We start from the raw sequence: 21,129 nt of genomic DNA, 5'->3' as shown, positions 1-21,129 counted from the left end.
ATGTCAAAGACATTTGGATGTCGAACAGTCTTTATAAGTAACAACAAATGAAGAGAGCCAAATGAATACATGTAAGCTAATTTAACAAAATGTGCTTTATTTTCATCAGTATAACATATTAAATGTAGACAAGCTGCATTTAATTATAAACTGTGCACACTTTTTGGACAGTGCACCCTTCATTGGGGTCTTCACTATCGCATTTTTGACGTTTTTGACAAGCAAACAGCAGGAAAAAGAAGAAAATAGTAAGGAGTGGGGATAACCAGAGTGGATCCCCTGGTTTGCATGAAAAATGTAGTTACAGTCATTCATTCATGTTGCAAAAGTAGGACTCCGATGGGGATACATGTACGTGTATAGCGTTGGGGTAAAGGAACGGAAATGGGAAAGTGGCTCGAACAAACAAAACCACATGCAAAGGAATCTATAGTCCGAGGAAGTGACAACAACTCACTTTGTCCACAGCAGTAGGACTGGAATATAATACGAGTTTGGTTATTCACCTTGTAGTTTACTCGGTTGATTATAACACGGTTTTGAGTTCTTTAGAAAATCTTCAAACCGATTATAACTTGCTTTCGAAGCGATTTCGACCCAGTTTGCTATGTGTTCATGCTTAAAAGGTTCGCGCAAAACTAAACTATTTTTTCACAGCTTTTTTAGTCACTGGGTAATTGGTATTCACTACATTTTTCTTATCAGCTCGGTTCATTGGAAATGCAAATACTGTTTATAATTATCGTAATTCCAAAATTTTTTCGCGTATGTACATACGACAACCTTTTTATCAAAAAATTATATTTCTGTCACTTTAATATTTACAATTAATTAAATGAGTTGAGTTATTATTTATGAATATTAATTGCTCATCAAAATTGGACAATGATAATATTAAAGATAATTACGAGTACAATTATAAAGATAATTAAAGATAATTAGAGTATAAACCATTTCGATTTCGGTTCAACAACCCAAAGCACCAACAACCCAATTCACCTAAATTCTAAAAAATGTCTTTTCTATCCCCCATAATTGGCCGCCTCGGAAAATCCATGACGCACTTTTCTTTGGCTCGAGTCGTGTCCTGCTTTCGCTTCCTTAATTTATGTGTTTATATTTAGTTAGGTGCTGTGGCCCTTGTCAAGGCACTTGATCTACGCCCTCAGTGTGTCAATAAGCCTATATATACATGTACCATGCAATATAGGACCCAAGCACCCAGAAGGGGAAACTTGTGGCAAGAAGGTGATGGTGTAGGGTGCAGGGGTTGCCTGACTTGCATGCATTGTTTTCCTTGAATTTCCCACACGGACTTTGGCTGTGGAAAATGTCATTTCTTTGTTATCACGCTGCCGCACTTGACTTGCTTGGCTACAAGTTGATACCCTTATTTAAAGGGTATTTTATGCTTTACTATGCAGGGCTAAGATATACCCAATAATATTTTCAATCCATATACCAATTATTTTTCCCTAATAATTTAAGATCTTGTCAATATTGACATTTTATTATCCTACTAAATTGCCTTCTAGTTTGTTTTCAAAATTATTGCGTCTTTTAAACTATTGTATATTTTCATGATGAAAACCAAACTCTTGAGTTAGAGTTTCATTTGTAAAGAACACTTTATTGTTTTTAAAAGATATACCTACATATGTATATGTATTATCTTTAATATTTTTAAAAGTTATACTAAATTGAATACTTTTATTTGATCTTTAAGACTTCTATTAAGCTCTTAAATCATGTATACTGTTATAAGATGCAAAACTATACCAAATTCGATACTGTTATCACATCGATAATATAAAATTTTAGTTTTCAAGGGTATGCTCATGCTCGGATCCCGAAATCTGTAAATAGCCATACCGTTATTTGCTGAGTGTCCTTTGGAGGATCTGCCTTTGAGAAGTTTTCTATTGTGACTCCGCAGGCAGTTAGTTTGTTCACTTGTGGCCTTGCTAATAATAAAGTGTTGATAATTTTAGGCCATATTCGAGTGGTTTTACCCCCGCCCTTATAACCCCTCCCACCCATTGGTACGCACGCACTGTCTGTCCCGTTACCAATATACCGTTGTGTCTCTCTTCGTCGCGCACATGTGCTCATGTGGCCCTTTGATTTTCGTGTTCAGCTTTTCTTTGTCCTAATCAATATATTTTGTGGTCGGCTAGTGAAAAGCTGATGGGCTAAGTGGGCTTTTAGCCCCATCGACTGGCCAATAAACATTTTGCAAGTGCACTTACACAATTGAGCCGCCGTTGTTGTTGCTTGTTTGTTTGCTTAATGGTGGGTCGTTAGACTTTTCTCCGCTTGCTGGTTTTTCCAATTTGTGTATATTTCGAAGTAATTCTCATATTTGCACAATGTGTTTCAACTTAGCTTTAAATGGGCTATTTAATGCTTTTATTTCATTTTTGTAAATTTAATTATTTTTCCGCACCAACACACACTCACAAAGTTTAGCAGGGATGTATAAAAGTAACTGTTGTCCTTTGCCTTTTCACGTAACTTTTGCAACTGCGCCCAAAATGGAAATTTGTTACCAGACAGCTGGGCACCCGAAGGAGTGAGAGAGATGGAAGTGCAGAGAGAGTCCTGCGAGAGCAAACAAGCCGCGGAAGGAGCGAGCGAGGGATATATACATCTAATAACTTTCGCCTATTTAAGCTTAAACTTTTGCCTAATTTATGATATTTTTCATATTATTTTCCGCTTTAAAAAAATTCTTATTTGTCGTATTACAATTAATCTTCTGACATGCGGCATTTCTGCGCAAGTGTTTGAAGAGAGAAAAATAACGGGAGAGAGCGGCAAGAACAAGAGAAATGGCAAACAAACAAAAGCCACAGCTGTCTTATCACGGGGCGGTTTTTGCCACCCCCTTTCGACTGATAGCAAAGACAACCGTTGCGTGTGGTTTGTGTCTTCGATAACTATGTTATACAAATTTGAATTCACTTTTTAAATTATTAAAATGATATAAAAATTTTATACATTTGTATATTTCAACGTTCTCCTTCCTGACGTTCTCAAATTGCGTGTTTTTATATATTGTATGTATAATGTTATAATATTTAAAATATTTCCAAGTATATCATACATTTGTTTTTCTTTTTATATCAGTAACAATAAGCCCCTGTATTTATACATTTATTTGAAAGTTCTATACATTAAAATTTTCTCCGATAAACCTATTTTATATATACGATATTGACCAAATAATTAAGTTATAAGCGCCGCATAAACTTTAATCCCATATATAAAAGTAATAGTCTTTACAAAAAAAGGAATGCATAATTTATTTAGTTGCCATTTATTTTACAATTCCTTTAAGATTAAAGACCCAAAGTTTCTAAAATGGTATAACTAAATCATCCGTCTCTTACTATTTCCACTGATCAATTACACACATATAAATTACTTTTCCATATATTTTTGATACTAAATAGCCCTCAGGTCCTTCCTATATAAATATTCTCTCATATGTTGCATACACTCTCCAGTTATTTTTAAAGGCCTTCACGTTACTCGATTTGTGTCCCTGTCCTGAAGGATTCCCCGTGGACTCAATGGGGGGAATCTGCTTAAGTATACCTTACACTTGCTTCGATTACATATTCTTAGAAGCTAAACTTAATACGGGTTGGGGTTCAAGTAGACATACAAACAATGCTTCTGAGAATTAAGATCGTATTAAAAATATACAGGTATATAAACTATAATGTTCCAATTGTCTTAGCCTAGCCTATGCACGGATGCATAATCCAAGTTTTGTCGATCTCCTAAGCGGAGCTGAAGCTTTCGTAGACGTTGGCCCCCAGCGTCTTTGTCTTCTCGGCGACCACGTAAAAGGTGAGCAGCTGGGTAGGCAGATTGTGGGGTCGCGAAGTGGTATCGAAGCCCCTCGAGGTGAGACCACTGATGATTGGAATGAGCTTGGCCAACGCCAACAGCACTCGGTTGATGTTCAGCAAGTTGTTGTTCTCCAGACCGTTTAGGCTCTTCGTGTTTTTGGCGCCTGAGCTTCCTGCCTGGTTGAACTTCAGGTTCTGTTCCTGCTGGGTTTGCACTTCAGCTTGCGGCAGATGTTGCAAAGTTTCGCCCATGCTTTCGGCAATGGCATCGCAGGCTAGCACGAATCCACGGCTTACATTGTGCGAGCAGACCCCAATGGCATCCTCGCTCTCCAGCAGATCAAGCGTCTCGTTGAACATCTTCTGCAGCAGCGGCGAATGACTGGGATTCTGGCTGGGCAGCAGATACTTGCTCATTCGCGAGTTGGGATCCCGACGAGTGTCCGCATTGATGGCCATTTGCAGCGACCAAAACAGCTGCTCCAAGTCGCCAAGAGAAAGCTGTTGGGAGAGCGGCATGGTCTTGGTGACAGCGATGACCTGGGTGCGTATATATCGGGCTAGATCCCGGATGCCCGACTCCGTGATAAAGTGTCGGATGAGGGAGAGATACTGCTGCTTCAGCTCGTCTGTGACTTGCTTCTGTTCCGTCATGATGTCCCGATAGATGTAGCCACCCAGGAGATTTAGTTGCACCCTCAGAGCAATAACCAGCATGGAGGAGGCGTAGACGTATGTGGCTAGCCTTGTGAACGCCACAATCTTCATGTCCTCCCAGAGTTCCAGCTTGTTCTTTGGATTCTGGCGCAACTGCTCGAGCAGCTCTTCCGTGCTGCACTCCCTGAGCACCGCCTGACACATCTCCTCGCCCATCCCCAGGATCACCTGGTTGCACGTCTTCTCCGTCGACTCAAAGTGGGTCGTGCGACGCGTTCTCTCAAAGAATTCCCTGGCCTGTTTCTCCTGGAACTCCACAAATCGACGCTGGGCATATCGTGCCGCAAAGATGGTACCGCCCACCAGAACGCCGGTCACTATGAACTTTCGCCGGTGGCGTGACAAGAAGTCCTGCAGGCGCGACAGCATGTTAACGATTGGAAAAGGTTTCTCTTCTGCCGGATGGCCAACTAGACTCCGCTTCCTGTGTGAAATGGCCCAACTGCTTTTCCGACTGTTTCCCACTTTTTCCCGCTCCACCGGCGACCTGTTCGAGGTTAATGAATAGTTAATGTGCAAAGTTCATCTGTGTGCGTAGGGTGGCGCGCTGCCGACGTCGCTGCCAGCAGAGGAGCGCCCTCAACTCATCCGCAGCGATTAGATTACCAGCTAGAGCTCACCTATATACCCCTGCTCGGATACTCGGATCTGGTTCGCCGCCTTATCGGGCCGATTGGTGGCCTTTGGATCGGATCTAGCTTTGGAATGTATGGAATGGATATATCCTTTGTTGTTGTCGCTGAATGTGTTATTTCTCTGTTTGGAGCCGCATACTGCGTCGTTTGTTTGATTCAAGAAAAATCCCAAAAGTGAGAGGTTCGGAAATACCGAAACATGGCATTACGTTCAGTATATTTTCATATACTGCTTACATTTACATTGAAAATAATTAAAATTGTCAATAAAGTTTGGAAATGAAAGATCTAATTAAATATATACGAATTATGTCTATATGGATTTATCCACAGTTTTCCATAAAAAAAAATATACACGTATATGAGCAGACATTTCCATTTTCATTCCGGAACATGGATTGACCACAATATAAAAATAATTTCAAGGGCTCTGTTTTGTATGGGCTGGTCCATAGCTTGACCCACTGTTTAGCCATTTTCTTAAAAACTAAGTATAATTTTTGTATGACCAAAAAGTGGGGTTCCTTTTTAATTCCATAGTTTTCATACTTTGATGACCCCCATTAACTTAAGTCGTGCGTAGATAGATAAATCTTTTTCTTTTAATATTTTTGCATTTTAATTTTTTTGAATTCACCGCCAACTAACGAAATACATGTTCCAAAATCCACTGTTCCTCTATCGTCGTTAACAGCTAGGCCAGACTAACATTTTCACATAACAATCTAATAAGATGAATCTGCTAACAGCTAGTCATATTTAAAGTTTTTGCAGCTGGTCACACCAAGTTGCGAAATTGCCGCGTGCGGGTTTGTTTATAAATACAATTGGACCAACTGGCGAAATTCCCAGTTAAAGTCGTCGTGACAATCGGGATAATATTAACCTAATAACTCGTAAGGATGCCCGTGGTTGAGGGCAGCGATCTGGTGCAGCTGCAGCGACGCCGTCAGCAGGTGCGCAACATCTGCATCCTGGCGCATGTGGATCACGGAAAGACGACTCTGGCGGATTCACTGGTGGCCAGTAATGGCATCATTTCGCAACGGATGGCGGGCAAGCTGCGGTACTTAGACAACCGGGCGGATGAACAGGAGCGTGGTATTACCATGAAGAGCAGCAGCATCTCTTTATACTATCAGGAAGCGGAGGATATGGCTGGTAATCCGGACTACCTCATCAATCTGATTGATTCGCCCGGTCACGTGGACTTTTCCAGTGAGGTGTCCACGGCGGTAAGGCTGTGTGATGGAGCCATTGTCGTCGTGGATGTGGTGGAGGGTGTGGGTCCTCAAACTCGAGCCTGCTTAAAGCAAATCTACGAGGAGCAGCTGAAACCAGTCTTGGTGCTCAACAAACTCGACCGTCTGATCCTGGAGAAGCAAATGGACCCGCTCGATGCCTATTTCCATTTGTGCCAAGTCTTAGAGCAAGTTAACGCTGTTCTAGGCAGCATTTTTGCTTCCGATATTTTAGCCAAGGAGGATATTACCAAGAAGGACAACTACGAGTCCGCCTTGGAGGAAGTGGATGACTCAGAGCTGTATTTCTCACCCAGCTCCGGCAACGTTATCTTCTGCTCCGCCTACGATGGCTGGGCCTTCTCCGTCCGTGACTTTGCCGCCATGTACGCCAAGCGTTTGGAGATGAATCGCAAGGATCTGGAGAACGTTCTTTGGGGCGATTTCTACTACAACTCAAAAAAGAAGGAGGCTTTGCCAGGCGCCCAGGAGAAAGCCAAGAAGCCCATGTTTGTCCAATTCGTGCTCGAAAACATTTGGAGCCTCTACGATATTATTGCCATTCGGAAGGATAAAGATAAGCTGCCCGGAATTGCAGAGAAACTGGGTCTCAAGCTTGCAGCCCGAGATTTGCGTCTCACTGATCCCAAGCTGCAGATCAAAGCGGTTCTGGGACAATGGCTGCCCATTGACAAGAGTGTTCTGCACATGGTTATTCAGCATGTTCCTCCGCCTCACCAAATCAGCGATGAGAGGGCACAGAGATTGCTCTATCCAGCGAATGTGGATTTGAGTTCTCTTCCGCCAGAAACCCTGAAGCTCAAGGAAAGCTTTACGAGCTGCGATGCGAACAGTTCAAATGTGATTGCGTTTGTCTCTAAAATGACGCCAGTGCACATCTCCCATTTGCCACAGAATCGACCCAAAAGGCTGACGGATCAGGAGGTTCAGCAGCGCAGGGATGAAGTGCGTCGTCGGATAGAAGAACGGAAGCAACAAAGTGAACAAGCGGAGCTCGAGAAGATCAGCCAGGGTGTGGAACAGCTGAGTACCCGGGTTGAAGTTCCGGAAAAGGAGGAATCCAAACCAGAAGAAGGGGAGCAGAATGAGTTTGTATTCATAGCCTTCGCCAGAGTCTTCAGCGGCACATTGAAACGCGGCATGGAGCTGTTTAATCTATCGCCCAAACACGATCCTCGTCAGCCAACGCATCGCAAGGAGGAGGAAGCACCCTACGCAAGTCGTGTGACCATCGGGGATCTTTACATGTTTATGGGTGGTGAGCTGCAACTGCTGGATGAAGTGCCCGCAGGAAATATAGTGGGTATCGGTGGTCTTGAATCGCACATCGTCAAAACAGCAACCTTGAGCAGCAGCTTGGATTGCACCTCCTTCAGCGAACTAAGCGTCATGGCCACTCCTATTCTTCGCGTGGCCATCGAACCCGTTCAACCGCAGGACATGCCCAAGCTGGTAAAAGGATTGAAGCTTCTGAACCAAGCAGACGCCTGTGTTCAGGTGTCCGTGGCTCCTACCGGTGAGCATGTGATCACTACATTGGGTGAGGTCCATGTGGAGAAGTGTGTGCACGATCTGGAGCAGAGTTACGCTAAGATTAAGGTGAATGTTTCCAAACCTATTGTTTCCTTCCGGGAAACAATTGTCCCCGCTGCCACGGTGGATATGGTAAATGAGGCCATTGTAAAGACGGCGGAGGACAAGGATGTTAGCAAGAAGATTGCCGTGCAGCAGACGCTTAACAAACTGGGCACGCTGAAGGTGATAGCGGTTCCCCTGCCTGCAGAAGCTGTGGAATTGCTGGAAAGCCATTCGGAATTCCTCAAGGTAATAGTTACTAATCGGATATTTATGGAAATCATTTCTTAATAGATCATGTCTTCGTCCCTCAGGAACTAGCAGCCATTCCTAGAAATCAACTGCTCTCAGAGAAATGGACAGCGCTGCTAGCTTCAATTAAAGCAAAACTGATAGCTGCTCTCCAGGATCTTCAACTGTTTGGCTTAAGTACCCTATCGCCCGAGGAGCTGGTGAATCGAATCTGGGCTCTAGGTCCTCGCAACTGCGGAACCAACATTCTGCTCAACCTAAGCGACTACGAGCAGCCTGACTTCTGGTCAAGTCACGCCAAGTCGGATACGGATATTCGTTCCAAGACCGATCCACGAAAGGATTTCAATAGTTCGCTGGTGAATGGCTTTCAAATTACCTCCGTAGCCGGTCCTTTGTGCGAGGAGCCCATGCAGGGCGTTTGTTTTGCGGTTCTCGAGTGGTCTATCCAATCTGAAGGAGAGGATTTAAATTCCCGAGGTCCCTTTTCGGGTATGTTAATGCGATTTACTCTAAAAAGGGTTGCGAAGTCTTTAAATTCTACCCGCAATTATAGGTCAAGTTTTGACTGCTGCTAAGGAGGTTTGCCGACAGGCTTTCCAGAATCAGCCACAACGATTGGTAACACCCATGTATAGCTGCAATATTGTGGTCAACGCAGAAATGTTAGGTGAGTGAATCAAAGCCGAGTTATATAAAATATATTACCCATGATGACAAATCCAATGTAATTTTTTAGTTTACATTTACATTTTGTGGCCCGATTAAATGGGTGCATATGAATGAAGCTGCTATCAACTTAAAAACTTTAAACTCCTGAAGATAACTTCAATTTTGAGGAATAAGACATGTTTTTAAATAGTATTTTATTTAACTACTAGTAAATGCAGCTTAGGTCTAAACATAAATAAGCAACTAAATTTAGGTTAAATAATTTCGGTGTTGGTTTTGTATTTAATTATCATTTTGTTCATATGTTTCCTTTTTAAATAGTTTCCAGTTTTGCACCTAAACTATTCGTTTAAATCTTTAAATATTATTTTAAAAAGTTGAGGCCTTGTTTACGCTTAAATGCAAAACAAATTAATTAAACAATTAGTGCGATCGTGCCCGGGCACTTGTAATTGTTTAATTAATTCGTAAATTGTTTTGTAAATAAATACATGTATAAATATATAAATTAAGAGGGATGGTGGTACGCTGGGAAGAAGTGAAATGCCAAGTGAAATGCCTAAAAACATCTTTTTAAATTATGAAAAGCTTAGCTAATTACGTTACGTTACGTTGCGCTAGACGTTACGTGACGCTAACTTTACGCTTATCGAAGCCATTTACTTCCGTGTTTCTCATCTCGTACTTCAGTCACAGTTGATTTTTGCACACTTTTATAGTCGCCGGAAATGTCGCCTTGTGCTATTGAAATTGTATCTACTAGGATTGGTTGCTTGGTATTTCCGGAACTTAGTCCCAAATGATGCTCTGCTGGAACTCGAGCACGCGATCCCACGGGAACTCCGGCTCATAGTCATCCGTATCGGGTAGGGATCGCCTGGTCCGGCTACCGAGTCCAGCCTCCTCCGCCGTGGTGGTCAGTTCCGCTGCCACTGGAACTGCTGCGGCCGCCGGATCCGTCTCCTCTTCTGCCTGCAGAGTGGTTCTGGCCTCCTCCTCTGCCGCTGGAGTACTGCTGCTCGGCTGCTCCTCGGCTCCGGTGCCCGATCCACTCGAAATGGCCTCGATGGGCGGCAGATCGCCGCGCCGCTCGTTGTTGCGTCCGTAGTTGCTGCTCGGGAAGTTGTTGATCGAGAACTGATCCGGACGGAAGTTGGCGGAGCTGTGGCTGCCGCCGCTTTCAGGTCGGTTGAGATACTGATACGAACTGCTTCCTCCGTTCTGGAAGCTCGAATCCTGCGGCTGGTAGTTGGAGCTGATGGCCGAGCTGCCCGAGGAGCTGCCTCCACCGTAGATGGGTCTGCCGTAGCTATCCTTCTGGCCGCCCACGGTGGTTCCCACAGACGGACGATAGAACGGCTTCTGGAGTTGATACCTTTTGGGTGGCTGGTTGCTGGGCTTGCGCACCGAGTATCCCGGCTTTACACACATCATGCCGAATACTCGGATTCCGGGCACGCTGGCATAGGTGGGCTGGTCATGGGCCATGGGTCCCTCTGAAAAGTTCAATACATTTAATGCGAATTTCTTATTTTACTATCTGTATCTTTAAGACTCTAATGTTTACTTAAGGGGCACTTCCCCTTATATACGTTGGTTGTTTAATGCATTCGTTTTTTGTAGTTTGCAAAGGATAGATATGATTTAATTCTCTCATATATGTCTGTTGAGTTAATTTGCATTTTTTACTTAATAGTAACAGCATCAATTTATACCTCGTTATTGTTATATAGCTTTTAAAGTAAATGCTCAAACTTACCCATTTTGAAGTGGTCGGGACAGCGGCAGATGACCAAGTAGTGCGACTTGCCGGTTCGTGTGTTTTGGAGCGCCAGAAGGGACCAGTCCTTGGGTGAGCGGCACTCGCGCATCTCGGTGGTGGCCTCGCAGGTTTTGGCCAACGTGATGGCCTGAATAGGAGACATAAAAAACAGGGTGTTTACAAACAGAGGGAAGGCACTATAAACATATTTATTGCAGGAACAGCACAACAGTTCTAAGCTGCAAAGGATTTTAATTGCAACTCAATTTTTCATTTTTGCCTTCTATTGTAAAGAACATAAATTTAATTGAAAAATACTTTAGATTTTACAGCCTTGTGCAGTTCTTCACGACTTTAACTGGTTCGAAATGTTTGGAAGGCAAAACTTCTTTATGGCGCAGATGGTCTAACCCATATTTAGTTTTAGTGCAGTCTGTCTAGACGGCAGAATTGGTTTAATAGTACGCCCCACTAGCCATTCACTTTGGCCCACAGGGCAGGATGGAAAAAAAGAAAGTTACCCCATCCCGATTTAGATCCCGATCATGACTCTAAATTGAAAGCTAGCATGCTAAACGCTATGAACAAGCTGTCACTAAATACGAGGTGGAAACTAAGGGGAAAAACAGGAGCAGCCACTGCCCAGGGCTTCGATTTTGAGATCTGCCAGACTTTAAAGGCCGGTGGGCAGGTCCCAACACTTTGCTGTCCAAATTGCTTCGACTTCGCCCGTTTTGCTACGCTTTCAATTGGCCAGCCTGATTGTCCTTTTAACTGATTTACAGCCTGGGCTACTGTAAGTGCTGTTCGTCGAACAGCCAAACAACAAAACAGCCGAACGTTAATTTGATTGACTCTTGCGGCGCTCGTTTGCATGTCAGTCGATTGGGAAAATCTTTTCTTCTGCATCGCCTTTTTCTATTTTTCCAACCGTTTTCCGCTCGCTTCATTGGCCGTGGCATTCAGGTTAATGTGGTCCGCCCGGCTGTTCCAGTTTTTCCTAACGCCCCGCTCTTGTTTTCTGTTTTCCAGCTAAACGCATTTTCATAATTTGCTGTACAGTTCCGGCAAAATGGTAAAATGGCAAAATGGCAAACAGCAACAGCAAGTGTTGCATTTAACGGTGAAGTGAAGTGATGTGTAATTATGACAATGTCTCGCACTGCCCACACTCCACACACACCTTTTACGTGGAGCACTCTAGGCGACCATTAAGCCATTAGAAATGCTTTTTATTATTTAATTTATTTGAACATTTACGAAGCCACGCCGCTTGCTTTGCGTTTATAACTCAATTAAACGTGGGGGAATCTAGGGAAAATCGGGCGAAGGAGCCGATCATGGCCAGGCCATAAAGCAAATAACATTGCAATCCACAAGGCGATCTGGGAAGCTGACCTGGCCAACTGATCGTGCCTTCGGCTGGCTGGGAAGCAGTTCCTCTCCAGCGAGAGTTGGGGATGAGGTTCGAGAAATCAATTTTACGATTCGCTAATCCAGCAAATGAGGCTCAATTCCTTTGGTTTGGCCAAACAGCCAAAGGGGGTGATCTTCAACTGATCAAATGATATATTGCTGGCTTCCAGGCATCGTGATTTTCTTTAATTGACCACTGCCCCGCGAAACTTTCGTGCAATTTCAAGGAGTGTCTACGTTAAGAAGCACTCATCTTCTCTAAGTAATCAATCGATTGATAATTCTGTGGTTTATTAGGAGTTGGACGTGTTGTTGCTTATTTTCTTGCCCACTTCGTTCATTTAATCAAACATTCGGTACTTACTTCTTTATGCCAAAGAAGTTTTCATTTGAAGTTGGTTCCCTAAATGATCAATTAGTCTGGAAGTTGTTTTTTAACAATAGCGTAAAAGCGATATCAAATTTCTTTCAATAGGCATTCCTTGGAAAAACGGAAACGTAAATAAAAATACCTTCAGATCAATCTAATACATCTCAATAACTACTTCCCATGCGATGTCGAGTGTTTACGAAAAAAAATATCTTCCGGTCATAAAATAATTCGAGCTTCAAGCAATTGCAGAACATGAATTTCGTGTCTTTTGTCAGCGATCTGCTCTATTAAGCTACCAATGATCCTACTGATTCCATCTTGCACTAACTCATTCAAAAATAGATCACATTATATTTGTGGTCAGCCAGTGAAGATTTCGATTTCGACTTCCCAGAGATCCGGAGTCGTGCCAGCGAGAACCTGTAACCATCTATTGAACTAATGATCAATCGAGAGTGATCTAACAAATGATCTGAAAATGCCTGCTGTCAGTTGCACTTTCGGTTCCCAAGGAATCCTACGGTCGTGGCCCCAGGGCAATTATCCAAGTAACTCGGTTGGTATGAAATGTGAATGAGCTCACCTTCTTCTTAGTATCGCCAACCAATTTTGTGGTATGCTGATCATCTTCATTCAGACTGGCCGAGCAGGGATCACGATATCTGTGGAGCAGATGAGCAAAGGAGCAGGATTAGAGGATTATATTCGCTGGATTAATTAGAGCCTGGGGGCGGCGGGAGTGACAAGTGGGTAGGTCCAATTTCCAGGCCATTTCCAATCTAGCAACTCACCTTGATGGACAGGCGCACAGTGGTTGGGTGTAGTTCAATCTCACGTAGACGGCGTTACAAACTTGCTGAATGGCACACTCGGGCAGCAGATAGATGTGCTGATTGTGCGGATAATAATGATATTTCGTCGGTTTCGCTGTCGCCGTTTTCTGTAAAGGGAGAAGGAGCAATGAGTACGATGAGATTCCTTAGCTCCTGTTGATTGATGTGGTGAAAAGGGTTTGCCACCTCCTCCTCTAGTTAGTTTCTTCTTCTATTTGGTTAGCAATTAAAGTTGCTCTGCTGGCCGGCTGGCAAATGTTTGCTCCTCGGAGGAAAGAGGTGTCTTGTCGAGGTGTTACAGTGTTGTTTGTTTACTGCCAGCTTTCTGGCATGGATGAAGTGCGAAATTGACGCTCCCCCAGTTGGATTGTTATAGCCATCCACATTCCATCATCCCATGTAGACCATCGCCCTGCCAAAAGTTTTCATTTCGCACAGTGGGGAATAGTCTTGTCTCAGTTAAAGACGTAAAGCACAAGCTGAAAGCTGCCTACATGAATCTCAGGTACTTATAATTAATTCAAGCAAATTGAAAGTAGTTCTGTTTGTCATATTATAAATAATTATAAATATATTATATCTATAAAAATCTATGATAATTGTTTAAGTTAGAGAAACTAAACAAATGCTTCCATATAATTCAATGATAACTAAAAGAGTATCCAAAGTGGCGTTTTTGTATGTCGTTTTTAAATCCTGAGAGACTCGAAAACGGATAAAGCATAAAAAAGGCAGGAGAACAAGTGAGGACAGTCTCCTACCAGCCATTCAAGCACTTTGAGCTGAGGAGAGGCGACTCGAGCTGAGTTGATTTGAGTCGCGTTTAGTCGAGTTGAGTGGGGAGTTGAGTTGCCTTGGCCAAAGCAGGTTAATGGCAAACGAGACCCTCACATAATGCCACACAAAATTGCTTGGCTCGCCTTGCATCGCGTTGCAACGCGCCTTTTCCGCTGAGGAAGGGGCAACAAAGTTATTAAGAAATTGATGCAACTTGAAGGGGAACACGTAGAGTCGAGTGTGGGTATATAACATATATATATATATTAATGCATATATATGTGTATAGTAGGTAACCCTGGGTAACCGGGTAAACTGCCAAACGCACTTTTACTTGTAATTTCCAGCCATCTCCCTTTCGTATCCCATGCCACCTGACCCAACCCATCAGCCACTTCCTTCCTGCGACCATTTCCCAGTGTGTTTTCCCCAAGTTGTTTTTCATTTTGGGAAACTTTTACCGACAGCTGGGGGAACTCAGGATACCCTCTCCCTTCATTTATTCTTTCCCCTTGTTTGACTATTAAAAAGTTTTCGCACTTCAATTTTCTTAGTCTGTACTTGGGGCACTTTTCAGTCGGCATTCATGACACATTTGATGGTAGTTTCTATTTCAATGTGCTGCATTACTTTTCCTTTCTAGGTAGTTTTTAATTATTCTGTAATTTGTTTTCTTGTTTATCAATGCGTGTAAGGGGATACTTGGAAATGAAAAGGGTAAGCAGTTGGAAGGCCAGTTGGAGACCTAATGATTTTAGTCTATGAAAAATGGCTAGATTAAGAGGGAATTACATTCATTGGAAACTTAAGACGACTTACAGTTGAATTCAGTTCAGTTTTACAATACAATCCAACTGTTTTTATTTGTCCTTTTATTTGTTTTTACTTTTCCATTAACATTTCAATTTAGTTACCTCAATTTTCGACTGCGCTGCGCTGCAAACAGCTTTCCATTTGGCTGACAATTTATCGATCTAGTTTACAGGCACCTTGAACCCCATTTTCCTTTTTCTAGCGCCCCGAATTCGAAACGCGGAGCCCCCAGCTTCAGCTCCAGCTTCAACTGAAACTCAAACAATTCCCTTTTCCTACTTAGCACATAATTGAACAGAAAGCATCTTTGGTTTAGGCCAAATTGCCGGGCCATGATTCGCCTGTACCGAACTGAACGGTACTTCCCATGTCAGTCATTTGCCATTCATTCATTCATTCGGGTATTCAGCCATTCAGCCACTCAGCCACCTACTGTCAGGTAGGCCTGCTTTCTGGCAAGAGAGTGATTTACACTGACCCTGACCATTATTATTGAATTTTTGCCGCTTGTACTTTGGCTTTTCTAGCTCTTTGAGCTCTTTGAGCACTTCGAGCTTTTCCAGCTTTTCCGTTTCCCTATTTGGCGTCAGCTGGTTGTCGCTTCTGTCCAAATGTCCAAACTGTCGCCGCCAATGCCTTTGTTTCCACTCCACAGCCGTGCTGCCTGTCTCTTTCACTTTGGTTAAGTACATTTTTAAATATTTACCGTGTACCAATGCAGCGAGCTGGTGGATTGGAGGGGAAGTCCCTAACTAGGCCCTAAGCCAAAAGAATTTTCCACGAACTGCAAATTAAAGCGTTTTGTGTGGCTGTGTTGCTCTGTTGTCCGCTTTTCACACAGGTTAAAGTTCAGCCGGTGGCAGTTAGCAGGAGATACTCCCCGGTCCCTCCAGTTCGTTTTTAGTTTTTTTTTGTTTTTTTTTTGTTTTATTGGATTTTCAGTTTTTTTCTGCCCCTGCCCACCCAAGTGCCACTTGAAAATCGTGTTCTCCGATGCCAGCTTCCTGCAATTTGGACTGCAACTCGGAGTCGGAATCTCGACGCGACCTTTCGCGGGTTGTGTTTCTTTTTCTGCACTTCGTGTTTTGGGTTTTTTCCCACTTTTTTCTTGTTTCTTGTTGTATTTTTGGAGTGCCATGAATTGCGTTTTGATTGAAAAGAAAGTGACATTTCCGTTGATTTTCCTTTAGTGCCGAATGGCTCTTTAAAGTTTTCCTTTTATGCAACTCGCAACTCTTTCTTTCGCTTTTGGATGCTAATTTGTTTTTCTATTTGCCATTTGCCAAATGACGTGGAAAATTTTTCTTTCTGTTTGTTCCATAACAACATTGCATGGTAAATAGCAAACAACAAACAGTAAATTGCAGTGGCAATCGCAGAAACAAGCTGTGTGCAACACGACGTATGCGTGATTTGTTTGCTGATGAATGCCTGGCTTATTGACTTGTTTCGATGGCCATGATTGCCACTTGATTAGCTGCCATTGATGAGCCATTGATGAGGGAAATTTCGGCATAATATGGATGCAAAGAATTGTTTTCAGTTCCTTAAGATATTATGGTTTTTCGTGAGATAATCAAGTAAAACCTATGAAACACTTGCACATATTTCTATGCATAAATTTGCATAGATAAGATATTTGATTTCACTTCATTGTCAACATGTTGTGCAATTAAGTTTAAATATTCTGCGGTGATTGAAGCTGAAGTAATTTAAATATTTTTAGCATGTACTCGCAGTTGCTTTCATTATTTATCACACGTGTAAAATCAGTAAACTATTTTGGCATCAAGTTATTGAAAATCCTGAGTTACTGCCCCAAAATCTCACCCAAACTATCTTCCATTTGGCTATGAGCAATTTTCAAAATGACAAATAGCTACATTTGTCTTCCACACTTCACAGCCAAGTTGATTTTCAGTTTCTCAGCCTTTGTTTTTGCAACTAACAAGCTTAGCAAACAAGTCCTGCAGTCAGCAGCACTTCTCGGATTTCATGTCCTCCGGGCATAGGAGACTTAGCCCCATCGCATTTCTTTGCGCACTCTGAACAGCGAATATATATCTTAAAGCCGAGTCGCCATTTGGAGGCTTGATTTATGCCGGCAGCTCGAAATTTACTTTTAATGAGAGAGACGGCGAAACCAAGGAGCCAAAGCTAAACGCATGTAAGCGACAGCAGCGCCAGCTTGTATCTATATATCTTGCAGATGCGAAAACCCCGCCACTTGTTATTCAAATCAGCTTGAAGAGATTCAGGAGTGGAGAAAAAACAGTCACATGAAATTTCACCGCTTTGACTACGGATAAAGCTACTTCTCAGACTCAATTCCAACGACTCAAGATTCAAGACTCAAGACTGAAGTCTTAGCGCTCAAGACTCTCTTATTCAGATTCAATGGAAATTTGCATTGCTACAGCCGCAATTAATAAATAATTTTCATTTCATTTTCATTTCGAAATTTGATTTAATTACGTGAAAGTCTTCGTGTGTCTCACACCTACCACTTTCAGTGGGAAAGAACTGAAAATTAGTTGCCATTTTAAAGCATTACTCATTCATTCTCCCTCTTAGGTTGTTTGTTATTTAATTTTATGCTCGAAGTGAAACCAAAATTCAGTTTTCAAGTACTTTCGTTGAAGTTCTGCGCGCTGGGTTTGTTTTTATTGTTATTTATAAAGCGTGAAGTTTCAAGTAGTTTGTCTGTCTACTCACGGATGTATCTTGCTTTTCGGACCAGACCTTTTTCTTTTATTTGACACGACAAGCTACCGAAAACCTTACACTTGCACACTTACACGTTTCACTCGAGATTGTGTTTTTTTTTCTATTTTTTTTTCTATTTTACCCCTGTTAACTGTGGTTTCTCATGCAAATCCCGGCACAAAGCCGTTTGTTTATTTGTTTGTTTGTTTACCATTATTTATTTGTTTGTTTGCCTAACGCTTTTTCCTCTTTGCGCCGGGCAATTGATAATTATCATCATCATCGCTTTGGCCATCATCATCCCGCACAGCATCCAACCAAAAACCCGGTAAAAGTCATTCGCATCACAACCTCTGTGTGTAGGAACCTCCAGCTGGGCCTTTTCCTCTTCCTCGATTTCAATGGCTTTTTGGTCTTTTGGTCTTTTGGTGTTTTCTGAGTAGCCCCAAGCTCTCGTAAACTCTCAACACTCTCAAGTTGTTTATGTCCGCATGTTGTAATTAAAATGTTAAATAAATTGTACAGCCTGATTGCCGATCATTTTTCGTGTACAATATATGCCCAGTTATTGAGGGGAAAATCTGCAGGCCAGCGGATATATTGCATATGAACTGAGTGTTCGGTTAGCGTTCTGCTTATGGATCCTTCATCATAAAAATTTCATGAGGAAGACTAATTGCGTAGTTAAAAGATATAATATTTATGCAAGAGCGTGAGTAGTAATAATAGGTGTAGTGAAATTTCTTTTTTAACCAAAAATTACTTTATAATGAGCTGTACACCAATGTCGTCGTTTTTCATTTTGGGAATAAAAATGATTGTTTCTTGCTTTCTGTAAAATTGCTATACAAAATTACCTAGCTACTCCCATTATGGTAAGGTTTGTTGTCATAAATTGATTAAAGTGGCTGAAACTGAACCTGCAACATTAAAATCTAATATGGATTGTAAACTTAAATCTCGGGACTTTTTTAAATTAATTTTCATATTCAATGACCTGTATAGAGAAACATATTCGCTTGATATTCAACTTGAACTAAAGCAAGCCACTCTTCCCTATATGCATCCCAAACGGAGCCGTGCTCTTTTGAGGCCCCTGTTCTTTCAAGATCTTTCCTAGACATTCAGGCCGCTGGATGCTGAACGCTGGCCAAAGTTGGCTCTTTGTAGATGCGGCCTTCTGCGCTGCGCATGCGTAACTGATATCCATCTTAGGCGGTGTTACAATTTTTTGTTTCTCTGCTGTTTTTCCGCGCATAACTTGTCAAACGGCAAACAAAGGGGAGCTGTGCTGAGCCGCACCGCGATGAAGATGACGATTGCAGATACAGATTGCAACAAAAAAAGAACTAGCAGATGCACACGAAAAAAAGAGATTATTCATTCTAATGATGCTAACTTTATATAACTACAATTTGAGAAAAAGCTCTAAGGCACAGTTCATAAAAAAATGAAATATTCAACAAAATAATTGGCACTTTTATGTATCGCTGAAGAAGTATTATTTCTTTCTGTGCACAGTGGAAAAACCAAGATGCATACAAGGCAATTACATGATTTGGCTGGCAATGAATAATGGAAAAAATTGTTGAATAATCCAACAGCAACAGCAACCACCGCATTCCATACCCAATTCAAGTCGTCGACCAAAGACGTGTTCATAATTGTCATCTACGCCATGTTGATGAAACTGAATCGAAGAAGCGAAGTCGGAATCAGAATCAGAATCAGAATCCGTTTAATGTGTCAACCGCAGAGCGAGCGTTAATTTGTTCTAGTGTGGCTCTAATGCCATTCGGGCCAAAAAGGGTATTTCCGTGTTTGGTCATAAGCCCTGTTGGCCAGATGCTCCGGATTACATTTGGCTTTAATGCCCAGTGCCGTAATAATAATATTTTTACATTTCTTGCCCCCTTCTCGTTACTTGGTCGTTTTTCTCAATATATATTTTTTTTCATTTTTTTAAGCACTGCTGCTGCTGGCCGAGTTTATTGTTCTAGTTTTCGTGGCCGGAGGGGTCTGGTCCGGTCCTGAACAGTTCTTTCGGCTCGTTGGTTAAGGTTTGTTGAACCTTTAATGACTTTAAATGCCGGCTATGATATGGTCTTTAATGCACGTTTATGAGTTGCTCCGGCCTGGCCTCCGTTGTTTGGGACACTTTGTGGGACAGAATTAATGTTGCTGCCATTACGGTAACGATTTGGTCATGATACCAAGGGGAAGTCTGACATTAGTCGGTAATATTAAGATATGGGGCTAGCCGGATGCTTGGAATATGGCTTCTTATGTCCGCAATAGGCTTACATTTGAAATTTGGAAAGTTTTAAGTTTATGTTTGTTATATTGTTATCAATATCTTGCTTAGAAATGGTGTATTGAAATGGTGAATCTAGTTTTTAGATTCAGAAAACCCATTTAAAACTCTAGAAACGAAGAGAGATTTCGTAATACTTATTTTATATCTTATTTGTAAATAATAATTAAAGGTTTGATTAAAACTTCTGCTTACCAAGTTCCATTAAAACTCTCTTAAAACTCTACCTCAATATAATTCTCCCTATTTCTATTCGCTTTCATGTAAAATTCTATTAAAAATCACTTTCCTCATTCAAATCGCGAGTAGCTATCACTTTCTTCGGCGTTCTTTCGCAGTTAACTCATAAAAACTAACCCAAATAGGCCCCGAATCCAGTCGCTTTGTTTGTATATTTGTTCAAGGCAAACACGTCAAACAAATTCACTTAAGAAGAGGAGGAGTTTGGGTGCTTGAAGAGAATCCATAACCATTTGATGGCCCATACATCAGGTCTGGTCGTTTACCCCGAACAATAGTCCGGCAAAGCGGTCAAAATGTTTTGGTTTGTTTGTTGTTATTGCCGCTTTTTACCGCTAAAACGCATAATAAACTCTACGCCAATCTGGGGGGCCAAAATGCTGGACTTTTTCTAGGCATTTGGTCTCCTCTTTGTTTTCCGAATCACGTACTCTAAATGGTCATTGCGGTGGAGAGATGCTTACCTGAAAGAAAGAAAAGAAGGCAAAGAAAGCGAAATTAGTATGGGGTTGTGTCAAAATAATGTTCAAATCATTAAGACAAAATTGCAAATAAAATTGCGCTGGAGCAAATAGGCAACTCTTTTATAATTGAAATTTAAATTTTAATCTACACCAAGTAAGTTACGAAATGCAATAGTAAAGAAAGCGAATTTCGTTTATTTATTTTAAGCCAGAGAAAAATAAGTGATTAACATCGCATTTCTTCGGGGTCTGCTAATGGTTTTATTTTGTGAGGCGTCTCAAATAAATGATTTAAGAGCTCATTTAAAAGCACTATTTACTTTGTAGAGGTTTCAAATTAAAATGGAAAACATCCAGAGACTGCAAATAATTCCTTTGTCGTGCCTAATTACTGCAGCTGTTTGCTTTGTCTCGATTCTTCAGAGTCTTCTATTTAACATAATGTGCAGTAGGTTGGC

At 41.8% G+C, this 21,129-nt stretch overlaps 3 protein-coding genes across 4 annotated transcripts in view; 1 reads left to right on the top strand and 2 right to left on the bottom strand.

Moving 5' to 3' along the window:
* Positions 1–3,419: 3,419 nt before the first annotated feature.
* Positions 3,420–5,372, bottom strand: LOC6534457 (peroxisomal biogenesis factor 3). The gene is made up of 2 exons (XM_002095098.2): positions 5,198–5,372; positions 3,420–5,064 (listed from the first exon to the last, which is right to left on the bottom strand). The coding sequence occupies exon 2, from the start codon at positions 4,944–4,946 to the stop codon at positions 3,789–3,791; it is 1,158 nt and encodes a 385-aa protein (XP_002095134.1). The 5' UTR covers positions 4,947–5,064; positions 5,198–5,372; the 3' UTR covers positions 3,420–3,788.
* Positions 5,373–5,976: 604 nt separating this feature from the next.
* The window catches only part of LOC6534451 (elongation factor-like GTPase 1), a 77,038-nt gene continuing 61,885 nt past the window's right edge, over positions 5,977–21,129 (top strand). The window contains exons 1-3 of one of the 2 annotated variants that reach the window (XM_039374669.1): positions 5,977–8,298; positions 8,364–8,793; positions 8,858–8,971. In XM_039374669.1, the coding sequence (XP_039230603.1) occupies positions 6,115–8,298; positions 8,364–8,793; positions 8,858–8,971 (2,728 nt within the window). In that variant the 5' untranslated portion in view covers positions 5,977–6,114. The remainder of the gene's footprint in view (positions 8,299–8,363; positions 8,794–8,857; positions 8,972–21,129) is intronic. The other variant, XM_002095092.3, reaches the window with a different exon arrangement.
* Positions 9,134–21,129, bottom strand: part of LOC6534456 — a 28,500-nt gene continuing 16,504 nt past the window's right edge. The window contains exons 2-5 of the mRNA XM_002095097.3: positions 13,316–13,464; positions 13,108–13,186; positions 10,733–10,883; positions 9,134–10,469 (exon numbers count right to left, since the gene is read on the bottom strand). Coding sequence (XP_002095133.1) covers positions 9,763–10,469; positions 10,733–10,883; positions 13,108–13,186; positions 13,316–13,464 — 1,086 coding nt within the window. The 3' untranslated portion in view covers positions 9,134–9,762. The remainder of the gene's footprint in view (positions 10,470–10,732; positions 10,884–13,107; positions 13,187–13,315; positions 13,465–21,129) is intronic.

The sequence above is a fragment of the Drosophila yakuba genome, chromosome 3L, assembly GCF_016746365.2.
Source record: "Drosophila yakuba strain Tai18E2 chromosome 3L, Prin_Dyak_Tai18E2_2.1, whole genome shotgun sequence".
Classification (NCBI taxonomy): domain Eukaryota; kingdom Metazoa; phylum Arthropoda; class Insecta; order Diptera; family Drosophilidae; genus Drosophila; species Drosophila yakuba.
Note: the sequence above shows the minus strand (reverse complement) of the source record. Positions and strands in the feature narration are given on the sequence as shown.

Coding starts and splice junctions, on each gene's coding strand:
- LOC6534457 (XM_002095098.2), bottom strand. CDS start 4,946: ATGCTGTCGCGCCTGCAGGACTTCTTGTCACGCCACCGGCGAAAGTTC.